The sequence below is a fragment of the Fulvia fulva genome, chromosome 7, assembly GCF_020509005.1.
Source record: "Fulvia fulva chromosome 7, complete sequence".
Taxonomy (NCBI): domain Eukaryota; kingdom Fungi; phylum Ascomycota; class Dothideomycetes; order Mycosphaerellales; family Mycosphaerellaceae; genus Fulvia; species Fulvia fulva.
Genome location: NC_063018.1, coordinates 4481322 through 4502710, shown reverse-complemented (window position 1 = coordinate 4502710; position 21389 = coordinate 4481322). Strand labels below are relative to the sequence as shown.

The 21389-nt window shown below is 53.5% G+C and overlaps 2 protein-coding genes across 2 annotated transcripts; one reads left to right on the top strand and one right to left on the bottom strand.

The window, feature by feature from the left end:
- Positions 1-741: 741 nt before the first annotated feature.
- On the bottom strand, positions 742-15533 carry CLAFUR5_10739 (Nonribosomal peptide synthase; the record flags this gene model as incomplete). Its single annotated transcript, XM_047909887.1, has 3 exons — positions 742-888; positions 946-14172; positions 14226-15533. The coding sequence occupies 3 exons, from the start codon at positions 15531-15533 to the stop codon at positions 742-744; spliced, it is 14682 nt and encodes a 4893-aa protein (XP_047764082.1).
- Positions 15534-17064: 1531 nt separating this feature from the next.
- On the top strand, positions 17065-21144 carry CLAFUR5_10738 (ABC multidrug transporter; the record flags this gene model as incomplete). The annotated part of the gene is made up of 3 exons (XM_047909886.1): positions 17065-19347; positions 19402-20066; positions 20118-21144. The coding sequence occupies 3 exons, from the start codon at positions 17065-17067 to the stop codon at positions 21142-21144; spliced, it is 3975 nt and encodes a 1324-aa protein (XP_047764083.1).
- Between the last annotated feature and the right edge of the window lie 245 nt (positions 21145-21389).

Sequence of the window (21389 nt, the reverse complement as noted above, 5' to 3'; positions counted from 1 at the left end):
TAACTATTGCCCGACGCCCACTCGACGACATGGAATGTGTCATGTCATCGTCCCCAAGCAATCGAAGAGCCAAGATCCCTGCGAGTGTTGCTTGTCTGTCGCACACCATGGGTCGACTATGGGCTGAATCTTGGCAGAGCTTGGTTTGGTCTGGTCTGCCCGCCCACTTGGGTTCTCTTGTCGCGATCGGGCTGAATCATATGGGCTGACACAGCGGTGTGCAGCTGGATATGGCATTCTACTACGTGAAAGCCCCACACCACAGGCGTACGCTCACTACCGGCCATAGTCCGTGGGAAATGACCTTAGGCGGATCGTACAGCTCAACCACTCACATCGTTGGTCGTCTCCGCTTACGGATCGCGTGCATGCGTGACACTCGGGACTGAGAAATCTGCCCTACCAGCAAGTTGAATGGGTACATGTTGCGGACCAGCTAGAACACAAAGGCTGGTGGTACCCTTACTGAATCATCGAAGGTGTGTCCTAGAAGAGTGAGCGATCTAGGATGTCCAGGTGTCAGCGAAGGGAACTATCGCGCGCCCGACCAAAGGTGGAATGCAGCGAGGGAGGTGGTGCCAACGCATGGCAAACCTTCCAGAATGCCGCACAGACACTGGTTTCACTTGGTCATGTCTCCGGCACCATTATGTACAACCTATGTTCAGATCTATGCTCACTCTATCCTTCGCTATGCAGAAGACCCCCAAAAACGCCACGCAATATAACTTCGTCTCAAATCTACATGTCATGCACGAGCCCATTGAGCTGTTCCTTGATCTCCTCGATTGTTGTTCGAGCTTCATTCAGGCTGAAGATGTCTTCCAAGCAGAAGAAGCCAACACCGAGTCGGTGGTTGTCCATCGATATCTCGACATCAACCGCATGCTGTGAGTAATTTGTCAGTGTCTTGTCACCGCTAGCCTGGGCACTTGATTCACTTACCTGATAAGCATCACTGACAGCAAAGTTGCGCAGAGACTCCGGCGCACTTCCAGAAGTCGCTGGACGTTCCACCACACGACTCACTTCTGAAGACCATTCGTCATCTGCTTGTGTAATGTCAATAGTATCTGTTGACTTGTCCGTCTCTTCTTCGTCAGCGTCCGGCAGGTTCAAGAAGTTCACAAAGCTATCCACTTTGACGCCAGTCCATCGCCTTATTTCTTCGAGTGACGCTGTCGCATTGTCCGCCTTGCCAATGTCTCGAAGGTCATTGTCGATGTCATTGGCTAAAGCAAAGAGATTCTTCTTGCGTGGCGATCCTACCCGAATTGGCACTAGGTGAAGAGTTGGCGCTGGCAGTCTATCGAGCTCGGCCAGCTGCGACCGATTGGCAAGGTACACTCCAAAGACGACATCTTCTGCAGGAACAGAGCCATCGGCGTGCAATGCGTATATCTTTGCGTACATTGCGAACAACAAGCCTTGCACTGTGACCTGAGCAGACCTGGCTTTTTGCCGCAGTTGGTCACAGGAAGTGAAGACTGAAGGTTGAAAGACTTGCACTTTCCTGCTGCCTTTAGGTCGTGGCTTGTGCAGTTTCAGGGCCGTAACATTTGCAAGGTAACGAGTCCAGAAGTCTTCGCGTGCTCTTCGGACATCAGCACTCACAGCCTGTGCCACAAAGTCCGTGAAATTGATGCTGGGCATCGCGGATCGCTGGCCATTGAGAGCGGCTTGCAAATCGTGTATCAGCAGAGGAAGAGATACAGCATCATACAAAGCGTGTTGAATCTTGAGCCTGAGCAAGGTAGCGCCTTCGCCAGGCTCCATTCTCAGTGCGACCAGAGGTTGCGAGTCAAGCTTGGGCTCACCGCTGCCGACCGAAAAGCTGTTCGCGGGCTCAGTCAAGACGAGCTGCAATAAGTCTTGCCCGCCAGGTGGCTGCACAAAGACTGTCCTCAGGATTGAGTTGCTTCGGACAACTTGATGCCAAGCTCGTTTGACATCAGTGGTTGAGCTCTTGCCCTTGAGATGGTAGCTGAATGTCGGACAAAACAGCTCGCCTCCAGTCTTCTGCCACATCGACAGCATGTAGACTTGTCCGGCAGTGGCAGGCATGATCATTTCAATATCTTCCATCTCAATTCCAGCAGCTTTTGCGACATGCTGGCGATCAATACCGCCTAAAGCAGTGGAGATGACTTCCTTCGATGTGACACCGTTGGGGCGAGGGTTTGCTGAAGCACTTTGTACTGATCGCGCCATGCGAAGCGGTGTCTGGGCTTTGAGCATCTCGCTGACTGATAGCTTGACTGACTGCTTTCGTAACAGCGCCGCTACCTTGATGGCAGATATCGAGTCAATCCCGAGCGAATCGATACTGGAGTGCGATGTCACCTCGCCTTCTGGCACTTTGGCCACCCGGGCCATCGCCGCGCGTATAGAAGCCAGCTGTGGAGAATCTGTTTCCTCTTCGTCTTCTTCAGCGTCATGAATGGTGACATTGGTGGTCTGGCGCGACAAGGATTCGTCACGCATGGGGAAAGAGGGCAGCCCACAAATCGAAACGCGGCCGGGCTGGAAGTCCATCAGTGGCTTCTCCGCAGAGCTGACCAGGAAGTCTAGGACGTGATCGAACTTTTTGAGCAGACCTTCAGTCGCACGTTGATCGAGCGCTTGTTCTTTACATGATGCGCGGATCATGATCTCATCCTCAACCACTTCGGCCTCTACAGCAATAGGATACTCGATGCTCGAGCTTCCATCTACCGACTCGTAGAGCTTAGAGTCCTGCTCATTTCCATGTTGCTCGTGATGCTGATAGATGAACAAAGTATCGAACAGACCGCCGTGCGATAGTGATCCAGATGTGTCGATCACCTTGGAGCATGCGGCCTGGATAGCTCGTAGCGGCGTTCTTTGATATTGGCGCACATCGTTGATTGTTGCCTGCACGGAGCGCAGCATGTCTACACCAGTCCCGTGGAGCGTGGCTCGCATCGGGACCGTGTTCATGGTCGGGAATAAGACTTCCTGGGCGTGCTCACTGTCTCTACAGCTCAATACGAGCCCATAAAGAATTTCAAACTCCTGAGTATAGTGGGCCAGCAGTAGCGACCAAGCAGTCTGCATGAGAGCTTGAACAGACACGCCAAGTCTCTTGCAGATGGCACGGGCTGCAGAGCCAGATGTTGATGAGGTGCGGTCTCGATAGTGAGTGGCGGTATTGGCATCATCCTGAGCGTTGCTGAACCGAGTGATCTTGGCACCCGTCAGGGTACTCCGCCAGAAGTCTAGCGCGTTGTCATTGATGGCGCTGAGAGCTAGGTCGATCGTTTCATCATATAGAGGTCTCGGTTCGAAAGTACCCTGATAGGCATTTGCGACATCCAGATGCAGTAGCGCAAGGCTGTGACCATCGTATTGCGCGTGGGCCAGCGACAGTATCAAATACTGGTCACGACCGACTCTCACAATGCTGAGACGTGTTGGAGATGACCTCGCGTGAGAGCTTCGGACGTCTTCTCTAATCTCTTCGATCTTGGCACCGAGCTCGTCGACATCTGATGCAGAAGACTCTGCAAAACGCAGTGGTGTCGATTTGTGTACTACCTGTGCGAAGACGACATCGATGTCGGGATCGGCGACCTCGACGAAAGTGGTCCGCAAAATCGCAGAAGCATCTACGACTGTCTGCCAAGCGGACTTCAGGCGCTCCATGTCCACGTCATCATGTAGGCGCAGCACGTCGAAGTTGTAGTAGTCCTTGAAATCTGACTTGATCATGTCCGCGATCAAGGCTTCTTGTCCAGGTGCAGCAGGCAATACGCGTTCGACGCTGGCCACGAAATCGGAGCTCCAGCCCTTGCGCATTGCCTGCAATCTGTCTTCCAGGGCCGCGAGCTGGCTCACAGATGACGCCTGTGCAGCACTCTGGCTGGTGTCCTGCACTGAGTCCAGGATTCTAGGGATGGTCTGAGCTTGGAGAATCTTGCTAACGGGTACAGATATGCCAGCTCGTTTGAGGCGCGATGCGAGTTTCACGACGTCGATACTGTCCAGTCCAAGGGTAAAGATGGCTGAGTGTTCGGTCACATCATCGCTGCTACATCCAGCGACTTGGGCAATGGCGTCTCGCAACAACTTCGCATTGTCAGTCCAATCGAAGTCCACAACACCATCAAGCTGTTCAAGGTCGCGCCTCGACCGGTTCTGCTCGGGAGGCGGAGTCTCGTTTTCAACAACAGCGAAGGAGGCTGAGATGGCCTGGTCTGGGCTCTGACTGATTGCGTCAAGTGCCCTCTGGAACGAGTCGATGATCTCCTGCAGATCTGCATCCTCTGCACACTCATGCTGAGCATCGACAGTGATAGATATCTCGCCGGAGTTGTGGAGTTCTACTTCGACAGCCAGAGGGTATTCTGCGGGTATGAAAGTTTCCATCGGCTTGAACAGAGCGTCCGCGGAAGTCTCGTCAGCCTCAGGACGTTGAAACACGAAGAGCACGTCGAACATGGGATCTGAAGGATCGCGACTGCAGGCCTTTCTGATCTCCCGAAGCGGAGTGTGCTGGAAAGGAAGAGTCTCAGCATTTGTCTGGTGGCCGCGCTGGAGATACTGAGTCCAAGTCTGCGACGCTTGGAGGCTCAAGGTATATGGCAGAGTGTTGAACATGGGCCCTATGACTGTGCCTGCATCGTCGTAAGCGATAGATCGGCCGGAGAGCACGACGCCATATGTTTGCGTTTGCGGCGAGAATTGATGCACAGCAACACAGAATGCCGCCTGCAGGAGAGCTTGGTGGGACACTCCCAGTTTTCTTCGTAGCTTCTCGAGGCCGTCACTGTTCGGCACTTGCGCCTGGAGAGAGAGTGATCCCGAATTTGAACCCTTTGCGTTGCTTCTGAGTGGAACGAAAGGCACATTGCCCAGTCGATCCCGCCAGAACACGCTCGCGTCTTGGCGATGGCACAGAGGACCATAAGGAAGCACATCAAAGAGGTTCGGCCCACACTCAATAGGGTCGCTAGTTTCATAAAGCTGTGCAAGCCGTTGCATGGTCAGATCCCATGAGATGCCGTCGTATGTAGCATGGTGGGCGTGCATGGACATCACGGTCCGTGTTGACGAGGAGACAAGCAGAACTTCCAGTGGCCGTGACACATCGTCATCGGCTTCTTTTGCCCAGTGTGCCTTCTGTTTCCCGAGCAAGGCTTCGATGTCATTGCCGTCGGTCGTGATGCTCTCTAGCAGATCTTTGCGCTCACGAAGCACGACTTGAGCGAAGCCCTCATCTGTACGCACAAAGGCGGTACGCAGAATAGGTATAGAGGAGATGAGCTTCTGTACAGCAGCTTCTAGTCTTTCCTTGTCCAATGCCGTGACATCGTACCAGAAGTGGTTGAAGTAAGGTCTCTTCGAACTCTTCAAAGACTCAATCAAGAGACCTCCCTGTAGAGGTGTACAAGGCGCCAAGGCTTCGACTTCGGACGCTCGAACGTTCAGTGTCTGTGCAGCTGACCCACGATGTTGCTGCGCAAATGCGGTCATTGCAAGCTGTGCCTGTCGAATCGAATTGCGATCTTCTTGACTTTCCGCTTCCTCGCTGGATATAGCTTTAGCCAGTCGATCTATGTTGGGGTGCTTCATGATCTTGGCCACATTGGCCGACTCGAAACCGGCTCGTTTGAGTTGCGTTGCAAAGTTGATAGCCGAGACCGAAGACAAGCCCAGAGAGAAGATGTTCGAGCTCGGCGTCATTTCACTTGTGCTGGTCGATAACAGGCGTCCGAGCACCTTGGCTACCTTTTGCTCAGCAGGGCGTAGTGCTCGACTATTCGCTTGCTCTCCCTTCAGCTGTTGCAAGTCCTGTGTGGTCAAGCTCGAGAAGAGCGCCACCAATCGCTTGGTATCGACCTTGTTGTTGACAGTCAAGGGCAGTTTCGACAGAGGAACAATATGGGTTGGAACCATGTATCCTGGCAAGTGATCGCGGCAGGCTCGGTCTGCGACCTGGACCAGCTTGGTACTGTCCGTCGAGCTCACGAAGTGAAGGTCGCGACTTCGCGCGGAAGCATCGACGGGGAACGAGACAAGCATCTCTCGATTACCATCTGCCTTGACCACAAGCGATGCCACATCGTGAACTTGCTCGGAGCAGGCCTTGATGACAGCATCAATTTCATCGATCTCAAGTCTTTGCCCTCGAAGTTTCGCCTGTGTGTCGGCTCGTCCGATGAAGGACACCGATCCATCTGCTAGCAGCCGGACCAAGTCACCAGTGCGATAGACCGTTTCCCCATGCCGCTTGAGATAGGGAAATGCTTTGGCCGTCAAATCAGGTCGGTTGAGGTAGCCCTTGCCCACAAGCTTGCCAGAGATACAAAGTTCTCCAACAGCACCACGCATCACTATGTCATCTGAGCCCGGGATGAAAACGTAGGCGCCAACATTGTCGAAGCACAGTCCGATGTTCGAAGGTTTCGCATCCTCACCAATGAAGCGGTTCATGGTGACGCCAATAGTCGCTTCCGTAGGACCATAGCCGTTGCAAATCGTCTTGTATGGACCCCACCTATCGATGATCTCTTGCTTCAGAGCCTCACCACCAGTGATGAAGACGTGATTGTGGAGGCTTGGCACTTCTTCGGGCATGACCAGCCGTGCGAGAGATGGCGTGAGATCGATGTGGGTGATGTTGGCCTCCCGAATGAAGCCAGGTATGTCCTCCAGGACAAGATCTCGAGGAGCACCCACGACGGTAATCGCAACGCTCCAGCTCCAGAACTGTTCGAGAATCGACACGTCGAACCAGTAGCTGGCGAATTGCAGCCATCTTGAAGATTCCGTCCAATGGCCCGCGAATAGTCTTTGGAAAGCGAGCATGGCCTGTACAGCATTCTCATGCGTCAGTTCACATCCTTTCGGTGTGCCAGTAGTGCCACTTGTGTACAGGCAGTAGCTTGTGGCGCTCGGATCAACTCTTGGTATCTTGACACCATGGCTAGGCAGGTCCTTGAGAACATGCTCCGTGAGCTCAATGTTCTTCACAACCCGAGCTATTTCATCGTCACGCTTGCCGCTGTCCACAAACAGTAATTGTGACTTCGAGTCCTCAACAATGAAGGTGCGACGAGCGATGGGAAGCTCGGGATCCATAGCCAAGAAGCTACATCCTGCTTTCAAGATACCAGCGAAAGCAAAAGATGCTTCCGGACATTTGCTCATGCACACGGCTATGACGCTTCCTGGCTGTACGTCCTGTTCCAGGATCAGATGTGCAACCTGGTTAGCTCTCTGGTTGACTTCTCGATAGTTCCAGTGCCTACGCCCTTTCTGGCCATTGTCGAGGTCGTATATGAACTCTAGCGCAGGCTTGTCCGGATATTGCTGAGCAGTGACCTCAAGGAACTCGTGAAGAAGGCTGACTGGGGATGGTAGCGTGTCTTCCTTTGGTGCTGAATAAGACAGGAGCTTGTTGTCTCTCGCTCGATTTCCTTGCTTCTTGTCGATGAGCTCTGCCAAGATCATATCGTACTGCTCCAACATCAACACAGCATGGTCGTCCGGAAGGTGCTTCGTGTCGTAGGTTAAGCGCAACGAAGGCTTCCCAGATGACTGAGCTTCCATCTCCATAGATGCTGTGTAGTCTATGCCAAGAGAGTCGCTGATGGACTGCCAATTGAAATGGTCTTCACCGCCTGAAGCCGACTTTTGATAGATGAAGATAGTGTCGAAAAGCGATTGACCAGCAGACCCAGCGTAGCGTTGAATGTCGGCCAGTGCAGCGAAGCGGTGCCGCTGCGCCGCTGCATTGTACGAGACCATGTCTCTAATAATTTCGCTAGAAACCTTGCTGGTGTTGCAGAACACAGGCACCGTCGATATCGTTGGAAATGCAACAGGCTTAGCAGCATGACTTGCAAAGCCTGAGAAAACGGTGCCGAACGTGACCGCCGGCTCGCCCAGATACGCAGCGAGCAGCAGGGCCCATACGGTCTGTCCTAAAGCTTGTACGGTGACGCCCTCGACTTTGCAAAACTGCTCAAGCCTCGCCAAGTCGACCTGTGACCACAGTTGTGTGCTACTCGCACGGGCGTCCTTGATCATAGCAGGTGTTAAGCTTGGAAATTTCAGAAGTTGAGCAGACTGCAAAGTGGTCTTCCAGTACTTTTCACGCTCGTCTTTCTGTTGTTGAGCTCCTTCGAGCTGTGTGGAGAGTTCCTTATCTATATCCACAACAGGCCCTAGGTCCTGGGAGTGAAGCGCTCTGGCAAAGTCGTCCATCAGGATGCGCAGTGAGTTGGCGTCGTACAACGCATGGTGTATGGAAAGACACATTCGTCGTCCTTGCTGCAAGTCGATCAGAGATACACGCCAAGCAGGTAGGTGCAACGCCTTGAACACTTCTTTGCTAGCCAATCGCTCGACCTCGTTGTCATCCTGATTATCGCAGTGGATGAAAGCCTTGTCGAGGAGAGTCTGAGGCTGGTAGATCAGCATAGCAAAGGGTTGGGCAGCATCGTCCAGCTGGCAGAAGCCCATGCGCAATACCTGATTCTTCTGTTCTACGGCCGACCATGCTCTCTTGATATCCTCAAAGCTGTATTCCTTCGGTACTGCATACGTGCTGTGGTTGAAGTAATATGCTCCTTGGGATTGCAGATACTGCGCCAGCATGCCATTCTGTGTCGCAGTGCACGGCCGCACAGCTTCTAGGAGATCCTTTTCAAGGCCCAGGCTCTCCACAATTCTTGTCTTGTGAGTGAGCTCGAACGCAGCAAGATCAACACTGGATCCGGAACCATGAGTCGAGTCAACCTGTCTGGACTGGAAGAACGAAGCCAAGGCAGCAGGCGACTGGTACTGCATGACATCGGCGGCATCTACCTTGAACCCTTGCTCACGCAACCTAGATGCTACCTGCACTGCATTAAGACTATCCAGTCCGACCTGGTACAAGGACGTCTGTTTGCCGATCTTGGTCTGGTCAATGTTCGCCAGTCTCGCGAAGATGCTTCGTACAGCACTGGCGCCGGCATCCCACTCAGTTGAGTTGTCATCGGCTTCCTGCACTCCGTTGGCGGAAGTAGTGGAAGCTGTCGGTGGGAGCTTATTAGCGATGCGCGCTGTGTTGAAGTCCAGGAATTGGCCCACAGGGCTGGATGGGAACCTCAGGCAGGACATCAGACCGGCTATGAATCCATCTGTAATCCCTGAAACAAGACTAGCGGGTACCTTTTGCGGCATGTAGTGCATTGTCAGATGGAAGTGACTTATGCGAGGAGTGATCTCGATCACCAGTGGAATGCCCATGTCCATATCATCCTCTTCAACGGCCCATAGATCAGCATCTGACGGCGGAGGCTGGACCAACAACACTGAGTCAAACAAATGCTCTGAAGGAGTCGCGGACAAAGGTTGGATGTGGCGCGGCGCCGTCAGTTGGAACTTCAATGTCTCCACATTGGTGCGATGCAGATCGTGAATCAGGTCCAGGTTCGTGCGAATAGAATCAAGTCTGGTCCTCAGTGGGATCGTATTGAAGCATGGCGCCACAAGACGGTCGATGTTCTGTACAGGCATCAATCGGCCGCTGACCACATTGCCAAAGCAGACATCCGTGACGTTCTGCAGACAAGCTAACGTTTTGACCAGAGCAGCTTGAAGGACAACGAGGCTGGTACAGGCGTATCTCTCGCTGAAAGTGCTCAGTTCCGTGGGCTCTAGCGCTATCGTACGCTCGAATACGGCTTCGTCGTGCTGACCGGCTTCGGCACGAATCGGCAGGGGATGCGGATGGAAGCCTTTCATGCGAGATGACCAGAAATCAACAGCATCAGGCCCGTTCTGAGCAAGAACTCGGCTCAGGAAGGGCTCAAATGACACTGAAGGCGGCAGAGGCTGCCCGTCGTACAAGCATTGGATTTCTTCGAACAGATTCGACACGGAGATACCATCGTAGATGGCATGATGCATGTGTAGGTAGATATCCGAGCCATCTTGATCGATTCGGATTGGCGCCTCAGGCGTAACGGCGGGAACGTCAGACTGTGTGCCAAAGGTTCCAGTAGGATGGCCATTTGCGTGACCGTTCACATGGCCATTGGCGTGTCCGTTCATTTTGGCGGGCGATCTGGCAGGCTCTCGAATGTTGTACCATGGTAAAGGTGGGTCCTCGAGAATAACTTGCGCATACGGATGAGCTGCCAATGGCGTCTCTGTGAAGGATGTCCGCAAGATTGCGTGTCTACGCATCATCTCATACCAGCAGTCTTGTAGCTTGCGCAGGTCACCAGGAACGTTCAGCTTGGTACTGTTGCAGTAAGCACCTTTCTCTTGGGTTGCGCTTGCGGACAGCATGGCTTGCTGTAGTGGCGTGCACGGTAGGATTGTGTCGATGGTATAGCCGCGCTTAGCGAACGCCGTCCTGATCTCCTCGATGAAATCTCCTTTGAGTACCTCGTGAACGTCTATCACAGAGTCCTCGGTATCATCTACAGCCTGAGAGAGTGTTCGAGCAAGGCGAGCAACACTCGAATGTCTCAGAATGGTAGTAACGCTGAGTGAAGTTCCGAGGCTGTTCTCCAGGGAGCGTGCAAGCTGGATAGCATTTAGTGAGTTAAGGCCAAGCGCGAAGAAGGAAGAGTGCCGTGAGATGTTTGCCAGTGGTATCTGCAGCATGCCAGCGAGGGCATCGCCGATGCTACTCTCAATTGGAGTCTCGGGACCATCGCCTGTCGAGTTTTCTTGAGCGCGGGAGAACGATTCGCGGGCGCTGCCCTCTAGCTTTTCGAAAGTACTCCTCAGCAACCGCTTGTCTAGCTTCCCTTGCGTCGTCATTGGCAATCGACTGAGTGGCACCAAGAAACTAGGGACCATGTAGGCAGGCACGGAGTCCTCAAGTCGATCAAACAATTGGCCCACGAGCTGTGATCCAGACGGCTCCACAACCAGGGCGTCCTCTGCTAAGCTTCTACTGTTCGAGGGGACCCAGAATGTGGCCAAAGTCTGATCATTACTTCCTTCACCTAGGACGATCGTAGTACAGTCATGGACCCCAGGATGATCGGACACGATGGAGTTGAGCTCGCCCAGCTCAACACGGTTGCCTCGAATCTTGATCTGATCGTCAAGTCTGCCTGCGATCAGAAGAGTGCCATCGGGAAGTATGCGGCCCATGTCACCGCTGCGATACACTCGCCCATAGACTGGATGATCGATGATCTTCGATGCGTTGAGGTCATCTCTGCCAACATAACCTCTGAAAACCTGCTCGCCTCCGAAAGCGAACTCGCCGTACGCGCCGGTAGGAAGTATTCGGAAGTCCCCTTCTGGCGCAAGCACGAAAGCGGATGTGTTCTTGAAAGGCGGTCCGATGTTGCCAAGTACATCGTCTTGCGATAGGTTCATCTTGACGGAGCATATGTTGGTGGTCTCGGACGGACCGTACCCTTGGTGTAGACCATTGCCGGCCCATAGCCTGTGGACCTTCTCTGTTATGCCTTCGCCCGCTGTGACTAGGAAATGCACTTCTGGTACGTTCTTTGGGTTGACTAGGGCGGCGACTGTTGGGGTCAAAGACAGATGGGTGGCATGGAAGCTCCGTATACTATGCTCGAAGTCCCGGTACATGACGTCCTTTGTAGCGGAGCACAAGCACATTCCGGTGTAGAATGCGAAGAAGATCTCGAATACGCTCACATCGAATGCCTGGGAGCATGACTGCAACAGGCGATCGCCTGGCTGTGGGCCATACAGCTCAGCGAGCACCGCAAGATTGCCTTTGAGGTTGTCCATCGTAACAGCTACACCCTTGGGCTCGCCCGTCGAGCCGCTGGTGAAGACGAGATAAGCGATTCTTGAACCTGTCTGTGCAATTTTGGGATCCGTATCGGGACTACTGGCCAGGCTCATGGTATCGATGGTGAGTATTGGGCGATTCGTCAGTGGTTCGAAAATGCCGATGGTGTCATCGTTGCAGACGAATACCGAGACCTCTGCTTGTGCAAGAATAGCTTGGATTCTTGCAGCCGGTGTCTCGGGAACGAGCGGAAGGTACCCAGCACCGGCCTTGAGAGACGCGAGCATTGCGACGTAGAGGTCAATGCACTTTTCCATGCATATGCACACAGTCCCGCTTGGCTTGAGACCTGCGGCGATAAGGCGATGCGCCATCTCGTTTGCCCGTCCGTCCAGTTTAGAGTAGGTCATCGAGGAGAATCTGGGCTCCTTTACGTCGAGGCTGTCAGCGAACAGGATGGCCGTAGCTTCAGGGTCTTGATTTGCTCTGGACTGAATCACCTCTGTGAGCTCAAATGAGCTGGCATAAGTGGTTGGCTCCGGGTTGGAGACGGATTGGAGTTCTGGTTGTAGATGGTCGAGTAGTCCTTCTGTCGAGTCATCCGGATGGTCCAGTAACATGCCGGCAATGGCATCAATCTGCTGGAGGAGAATGTCGGCCTGGGAGGCACTCATGAGCTTGCGTTGGTATGTTGCGCGTGTTTTGATGCCGGTACCTGTTGGCTCAAATTCCAGCACCAGATTGAACTCCAGACGATCTTGAGAGTCGATGACCTCAATATGACATTCCTGATCGATCGCAAATGCAGTCTCCTGCCAAACGAAGAGAGTGTCGAACAACGGTACCCCTGGGGCAGCGCCTGCGGCTTGTCTGATTGTCGTCGGAGGGGTCAAGACATGCTCCTGCATCGCACGATTCAGGCCAGTCACCGCACCGAGCAGGTCTTTACACGTGCTTGCAGTGCTGAAGTCTATGCGAAACGGCAAGGTCGCCAAACAGGGTCCAAAGATGCCATCAACCCCTTGAACCGGGATAGTCCGTCCAGAGAATACAGAGCCAAACGTGACGTCCGAAAGACCCACGTAGCTTCCCAGCACAATGGCGAGCGCGCTCTGAAATATAGCTGGGCTGCTGCAGCCAAATTCCCTCGCCTTTTTCTTCACCATCGATGACTGACAGGACAATGTCCTCCACTCGGTCCGTTGCAGATTACTCGATACATCTTGACCTCTCATAAGCGGTATAGTCGTCGGCGTCATGCCCCGAAGATGCTGTTGCCAAAAGTCCATCGCAGAAGCTGATTGGGCCTCATCCGCCTTGCTGATGTGGTAGTTGGACACAGCCTGGAAAGTCTCGATCTGGCGCAGCTCCTGGCCTGCTAGTATACTGACAAGGTCAGATTTGAGAATATCGATTGCCCATTGATCGAAAAGCGCGTGGTGAAGTTGAAGTAGTATGTGCGAGCTGGTACCTTTCCGCACAAATTGAAAGCGGCTGGCGCGTTGGAGGTCACGGCGATTTTCCAGGCGGAAGTCGTACTTCAGCTTCTGCATCTGCTGAATCTGATCTGGCAGGAAGTCTTTCCAGACTACCGTGGCATAGCTGTACTTTAGCCCATTGATCGCCACAAAGCCTGCTCGTAGTAGAGAGTGCATCTCAGCCAACTTGCGGAATGCTTCCACCAGCACGGTCAAGTCATTTTGATCATGAACGCGGAGTTCAACCCAGTTGCAATACGCTTGAGGGTCTTTGTCCGTCTCTACCAACATAGCCGACTGGACTGGGGTGCAAGGGAATGCCGTGTCGATTGCGTCCACGACCTCTGACGGCAGCATGCTTGATAGGGCGTTGTCGAGATCCTTTCTGTAAGAACGCTCGGTTTCGAGGTGAGGTTCTATCGTTTGAGACTCATCGACCTTTTCGAGCACAGCTTCAAGATCGACGGGATTCCTTGCGCTGAGTATGTCTCCCGCATCAAGCTGCCTGAACCCAGCTTTGCGCAATTCCGAGGCCAGACGTATGGATGCTAGCGAGTCCAGGCCGAGAGCAGCCAAGTTAGACCCAGAGCTGACCTTGCACTGTAGCACTTTGCCGAGGACTTCGATCGCGCTCTTCGTCGTCTCACTATCTGCAGGCTCACCGTCTCCCTCTGGCGTCTGGCTTTCCTCATACTGAGCGCGCAGAGCCTTCCGATCGCACTTCCCCGAAGCGAGATATGGTAGAGCCTCCAGCATCACAACGTCCGCAGGAACCATAAAAGCTGGTAGCCACTTTCGACATGTTGCGAGAATCGCACTTCTGTCTACAGTCTTGTCCTCGCGAACGCAGAAGACAACCAAGGAGCCGGAGAGCACTTCTGCAACAACATCGCGACAGCCTGGCGTGCGTGATGCAGCATGTTCAATCTCTCCCAGCTCAATACGCTTGCAGACGTTAGCGAAGTATCGATCAGCTAATAAGCGAGCGCGCGACTTACCTGCCCACGTAACTTGACTTGTCCACTGGAAATGCGTCCTAGGCACTCCAAGCTACCATCTGGCAGCATCTTGGCGCGATCACCAGTCCGGTACATGATGCCGTGGTCCGCGTGTGGTACGAATACAGATCGAGTCTGCTCATCTCGATTCAAATAGCCGTCTGCGATCTGATATCCACCTACAGCGAGTTCTCCTTCTTCCCCAATGGGCAAGATCTCAATAGCGGGTGCCTTCGTTGATTCTGACTCTGTAGACACTTTGATGACAAATGCTGAGACGGTCTCTAGCGGAACACCAATCGCGTTACAGGACTTGTCCTTCGGGAAATGCGTCTGCAAAGTACAATGTATGGTGGCCTCGGTCGGACCATACATTCCATGTAGTACAGCTGGCTCGTCTGTGTTACCGCCGAATTCTTCCACCACCGAGGGTTTGAGCATCTCGCCAATAGTGAGCAGGACTTTCAGAGAAGGCACGCTGGCTCGGCCGCGGAGAAGGCTACTCGCCACCGAAGGCGTGAGCTCGCAAGCATCTACATCCAGCTCGTTGATAGCTAGAGGCAGATCGTTCAGTAGCCGCCGCCTGTCGCAACTGATCAGAGTCTGGCCGCGGAACCACGGGAAGAAGATTTCGAAGACCGAGACGTCGAAGGTCGGACTGGCGAATTGTAGAAATCGAGAGAAGTTCGGTATGTGCAAGTCGTGCGCGAGCAACGCCTGCGTCGCCGCTGAATGTGAGAGTACCACCCCCTTGGGTTGGCCGGTCGAGCCACTTGTATACATTATATATGCTGGATCTTGAGGCGTGACCGACGGAAGATTGGTGCCGGCAACGTCTTCAGTATCATCGCCAACATCGTCGACTTCGATGATTCGTACATCTTCCAGATCGGGTAATTGTTGTCTGAAAGTAAAAATCGTGAGAAGGACTGTTGCGCTCACGTCCGCCAAGATGAATCGTAATCTGTCCTCTGGCACATCTAGAACGATGGGGCAGAAGGCACCACCAGCTTTAAGTGTTGCCAGTTGCGATATGTACAGCTCCGGACTTTGGGGTATCAATATGGGAATGATCAATCGCTTGCTATGTGTCGCTGAACGCTTGATAGTCGAGGTGATTCGCCGTGCAAGGGCATCGGTTTGGGTGTGAAATGTGTCGTAATCCAATAGTGATGTTCTGCCGTCTTCGTTGGTATGTTCGATGGCCACTGCGCCATCCTTTCCTTGACGGGGGACCAGTTCATGGAGCAACTGAGGTCCAGGAAGCTTTCTTGGCGTGCCATTAGATATAGATAAAGGGACCGCCATGCTGTGACAAGTGAGAAATGGGTGTTGTGCGCAGAGGACTGTAAGGCTGTGCCGTCACAGCAGTACGGATGAAAACCTCGCTATACAAACAAATACCTGCACCTCTGATGAGGATGAACGCCACGCGAACGTATCTCTGGGACATAGCGCACGGACAAGGACTCTGGGCCGTTTCGTGCTGTACGGCGCTGCAGCCGAAAGTCAGAGGGATTGCCGATGGGGTGCAAGTAGCGGTATCGTTGGTGTGTCACGCCACGGGTGTTGACTGTTGCGTACGCAGAGACTGAAGAGGAAGAGTTGTGATGGCGCATGTAATCAATGGACCAATCACTGGCGCGGCTTCGACCGAACCTTATTTACCGAAGGCACGGTCCTGGTTGCCTGGATCCCTGGGTGGCAACAAACTCACGACGTGGTGAGGAAACATCACCTTCACAACCTTCACTTCCATCGCAACTCAACGCATATGCCAGGGTACCACGCGGCGATGCACGCGCGTACACAGCTGTCTGGTCGCCCGGGACCTGCATCTGGCATCTCACATGTCGTTGGCATTACGCTGAACCGCATGTCATATCCAGCACACGGTACCGTGCACGGCAGCGGCGCGTGTTAATCGATCCCGATATCGCAGGAGCCACCCACACTCTCATCAGCAGCACGACGGTCGGACGCGGTGAGATGTCACTGCGATGGCTTGGCTCGCCAGCGAGGAGGGTGGAGGTTGGAGGGGGTGAAGATGACGGTGCTCATCAGTAGTCAGTCGATCCCCGCGTGGCAGCATCGCGCGATCGAATCTAATCAGATCGATAATGGGACCTTCACCGAACGCGTGGCTTGCACTACGACAACTCAGTCTTCACCTGCCGCCCGCTAATGGCTCCTGCAGATCGAATTGTGCTATGTCACATCATGCCCTCCAGGCGAAGGCACCACCCCGTCTCGTGGACATTTCCTCGGAACGCAGACGGGAAGTACTGATGTTGAGGAGGGCCCAATGCATATGGACCAATAATGCACGACATGCGCATATAGGATGGCGTGGACCTCTGCATGTCAAATTGTCAGGATGTCAAATCTCTGATCGCTACTGCAGGGCGCCGCGCCGCGAAAAGCAGCCGTTAGAGTTACCACCACACTTGATTCTGCGTCATATGGCAGCTTCCCGAGGTATGCAAATATGCATACTGAAGTCTCAACGACAAGCTTACGAGCGAGAGGGCTGGCTCGTGCTACTGCTCGGTAGGCCAGCAGTCACGGAATGGCAAGCACAACCAGACTTGTCCGGATCGCTTTCAGCGGGATGCGACTGCATCCGTTGACTGTGCTCCTGAGTCCTGTCACCTAGTGATGCAAATTTATTCGACCGTGGGTGTGGCGATGCTCTGAGCTGCAGCAGCTCCATAATGAAGCTTTTTGGGAGAACTGTCACTTGCGAAGTTGCAGCAGAATAGCCCGACCTTTATCTGATCCTCCAGCGAGACTCGACTGGATACTGTTCGCGGCCTGAGAGCTGTGACTTCTGCACGGCATGGCCACGAAAGACAGCCTCGATGTCCAGACTCGCAGACAATCGCGAGCCGATGATGCTTCGGTGCAGCTAGACATACCGTCCGAGAGGTACAGCTCAACTCAAGACCGTCAAGTGTCTGCAACGCTCGCCGACGCAGAATCATTCCCAGAGCCCCAGATCGCAACATTCGACACGGCCAAACCTCGAACATGGCGCGCACCGATGAGCCCTTCCTTCAAGAAGGTCTACCAACAATTGCTAGGCTTAAACCCGTTTAAATCCACCTACTTGAGTCTTTACGACCCTCTGGATTCCGCCGCTGAGAAGACTATCGCTATCAGCAGTGCCTTCTTCGCGATCGTAGCTGGAGTGCCGTTGCCTGTGATCGGTTACATATTCGGCCAGATCATCAACGAATTTCCGCCTCCAGAGGATGCCCTCTACCAAAGACTCGTCCAACTTCTTGGAGTCGCCGTGGCATATTTTGTGGTCACGACAATCTATACCATTGGCTTCGGGCTGACAGCCGAAAATGTGTCGGTCAAATTACGCAGACAACTCTTGGAATGTCTGCTGCGCCTGGACCAAGCCTATCTGGACACACATGATATCGACGTCAATGGCTACCTCACCGAGAAGATGGATACCATCCAGGCTGGGTGCTCTGAAAAGGTCGGCATCTTCATCCAAGCAATGTCGTACTTCGTTGCTGCATTTGTTGTCGGCTTCATCCTGGACGCAAAGCTGACTGGAATTCTACTTGCATCTGTGGTACCCGCGATCGCTCTGAGCTTTGCACTTCTGTCGCCTGCTGTGTCGAAAGCTAGTCGAGCTGTGTCAAAGCAGAACGAAAAAGCCAATGACATCGTCGAGAGCGCACTTGGCGCTGTGAAAGTGGTGCAAGCCTTCGACATGGTCGGAGAAATCTATCGCAGGCATCTTGAGTACATGGAGCAATCTACACGTTTGAGTGTGAAGAAAGCCGTCCTGGCTGCGATGCAATCAGGGTCAGTGTACTTCATTGCATATGCTGCGAACGCTTTGGCTTTTTACGTTGGCAGCAGAATTGCCTCGAATGGCAATGCCGGAACTGTGTACGCGGTCGTGTTCCTCATCTTGGATGCATCTTTTGTGGTCGGCCAATTTGCCCCGTTTCTTGAAATCTTCGCGCGAGCAGCTGCAGCAAAGGGTACTATCCAGGATCTTCTCGACACTCGCAGGGATGCCGCGAATGCTGGAACATACCATCGATCCGACAACAAGCCTAGTCTCCATGGCCAAGACATCAAGATACAGGGTGTGGAGTTCATGTATCCGGCAAGACCAACAGTAAAGACACTCGATGGAGTCAATCTCACCTTTCGGGCTCGCACCTTTACAGCCGTCGTGGGAACCTCTGGTGGTGGAAAATCGACTCTGGTCGCCTTGTTACTTGGCATCTACAACTATTCAGGAGGTATAATGGTTGGCGATGATGACGTGAAAAGCATCGATTCGAATCACCTTCGTTCGCAGATTGCCGTGCTGGATCAGGACACTATCTTGTTCACCGGCAGTCTCTTCGATAATGTGTGCTATGGACTGATGGGCCAGACTCTGTCTGAGCAGGAGAAGGAAGAACGCTGCCAGCAAGCGCTCAGAGACGCGAACGTGGACTTTTTGAAGCTCCTTCCACATGGTGTGCACACTATTCTAGGCAACGAGACTCAACTTTCCGGTGGCCAACGGCAGAGGGTGTGTCTGGCTCGGGCACTGATTAAGCGTCCTGCTGTCCTGATCCTGGACGAGCCCACTAGTGCCCTGGATGCCAGAAGTGAGGTAGCAGTCATGGATGCCGTCAAGAACGTTGTGGCCAATGGCACAACTGTCATCATGATTGCTCACCGCCTGAGCACTACATTGACGGCGGATCATGTTGCCGTTATGAGTAACGGGAAAGTGGTAGAACAAGGGGGTCCCAAGGAGCTATCAGCGGAAGGAACAGTATTCCGTGGCCTCCTCGATGCACAAAAGACCAACTTCGAGGACAGGGATAGCAGTCCGGACGAGATGAGTGACTTGACTGCTGCTCGCACAAAATCTGCTCCCTCTGGTATCACCTCAGCCGCCGATGCACAAGCTGCAAAAGACAATAGCGAGCAGACGAGCAAGGGCCCGAAAATGGGAGCGTGGGAGCTGTGCAAACGAATTGGCAGTATCGCACGGCCAGAGGTCTGGCTAGCAGCTGCGGGCCTGGTTGCTTCCATCATCAGCGGCGGCATCTTGCTCGGCCAGACTTTGATCTTTGGTCGACTTGTCGATGTAGGTGCCATCTCTCATTCAAGTCGAGATTGAATGCTGACAAGTCTGATCTAGCTTCTGAACCAAGGTCGCGCCAACCCCAACTATGAGTCGCGAGCGGACTTCTTCTCGCTCATGTTCTTTGTGTTGTCACTGATTGCACTTGCTTCATACATGACAAGTGGCACTGCCTTTGGAGTAACTTCCACTCGAATTACTGGCCGGGTTCAGGGTCGCCTGCTGCACAAGATTCTCCACCTGGACATCCAATGGTTCGCCGAACCAGGCCACTCGACCCACCGACTCATGGAGGCCTTCACCAAGGATCCCGGGGACGTCTCTGCGCTGGGCGGTGTTGCACTTGGCGCAATTTTCACCATCATCACCTCCGTCATGGGCGGCATCATCTTGGCTCACGTTGTAGCATGGAAGATTGCTGTCGTTCTGCTGGCAGCCGTACCTGTCATGCTCTTTGCTGGCTATGCAAGACTGCGTATTCTGACACACTCTGAAGTTCAGCATCGAGAGGCCTATAGTGGAGCTACAAGTCTTGCGGCCGAGGCCTGCAGAAACAGGCGGGCCGTCACTGCCCTCTGTCTGGAGGAACACATCGTCAAGGAATACCACCAGTCTCTCCGCAAGCCCTACCGGAAGATCAGGAACTTTGTCTTCTACGCTAACACACTGCTATCATTTTGCTTCTCTGTGACTTACTTTGTTTACGCGTTAGCTTATTGGTGGTACGTGGACTCCGATCTTTCCATTTTGCAGATCACTGACACTTCACACAGGGGCTCCCAGCAAGTTCGAAATGGCACCTACAACACCACAGATTTCTTCACCGTCTTGCCGGCATTGCTATTCTCAGCACAGTCCGCCGGACACTTCTTCAGCTTAAGCCCGGAGATCGCGCGTGCCAAAACTGCTGCTCGAAGTATCTTTGGCATGCTGGAAGCACGCTCAACCATTTTGCCCTCTGACGAGGCCGCTTACATGGCTTCGACATCTCCTTCGACCCCATCTCTGGAGAAGGCAACTGACTCGTCCCTCTCCTCGGAGAAGACAGCGGTGGATCAGCCAAAACTGGAATTCAGTAAAGTGTCTTTGAGCTATCCAAATGCTTCACGGCCTTCCTTGCGCGGAATCGATCTTCGCGTACAACGTGGCCAAACTGTCGCTTTCGTTGGCCCGTCTGGAGCTGGAAAGTCGTCAGCGATGGCCTTGATTGAGCGATTCTATGACACTACAGAGGGTGATCTGTATTTCGACGGAGTCAACGTTCGAGATCTCGACGTCAAGACACTGCGAAGTCACATGGGTCTCGTATCACAGGATCCCGATCTATTCTCAGGGTCGATACTTTACAACATCAGGCTTGGTGCTCCCTCTGGGCAGACAGTTACCGACGCCGAAGTTGAGAAGGCATGTCGAAGATGTGGCTTACATGATTTCATCATGAGTCTCCCGGATGGCTACAACACCCAGTGCGGCTCCAGCAGCTCCTCACAACTCAGCGGAGGACAGAAGCAAAGAGTCGCCATCGCCCGTGCGTTGGTTCGCGATCCAGAGGTCCTGCTTCTAGACGAGCCCACAAGCGCTCTTGACGCGCATAGTGAAGCTATCGTTCAGACCGCACTGGCCGAAGCCGCAAAAGGCAGGACGACAGTAATGGTTGCCCATCGTCTGGCGAGTATACAGCACGTGGACCGAATATTCGTCTTCGAGCACGGTAAGCTTGTTGCTGAAGGTACCCACGCAGAGCTGGTTGAGCAGGGTGGTCTCTACGCTAGCATGGCCAAGGCCCAAAGTCTTACTTGATTGATATGTAGTTCAGCAAGGTGTCAGGCGTTCTGGTGGAGATCCTGTCGCACGTTTCAGCATCATCGGCCATGTTCGGAGAAGCCTCCCCAACTCAAAATGAACTTCATGCCCGCATGCGTACAACCACATGCAGCACAATATGACAGCAGCATGTCACTGCAGGAGCTGCATTGGTGAAGACGTTTCCCGTTTGCACCGCGGAATCCCAGAAGCTGTTCGCATACATCACGTTACGTAAATGC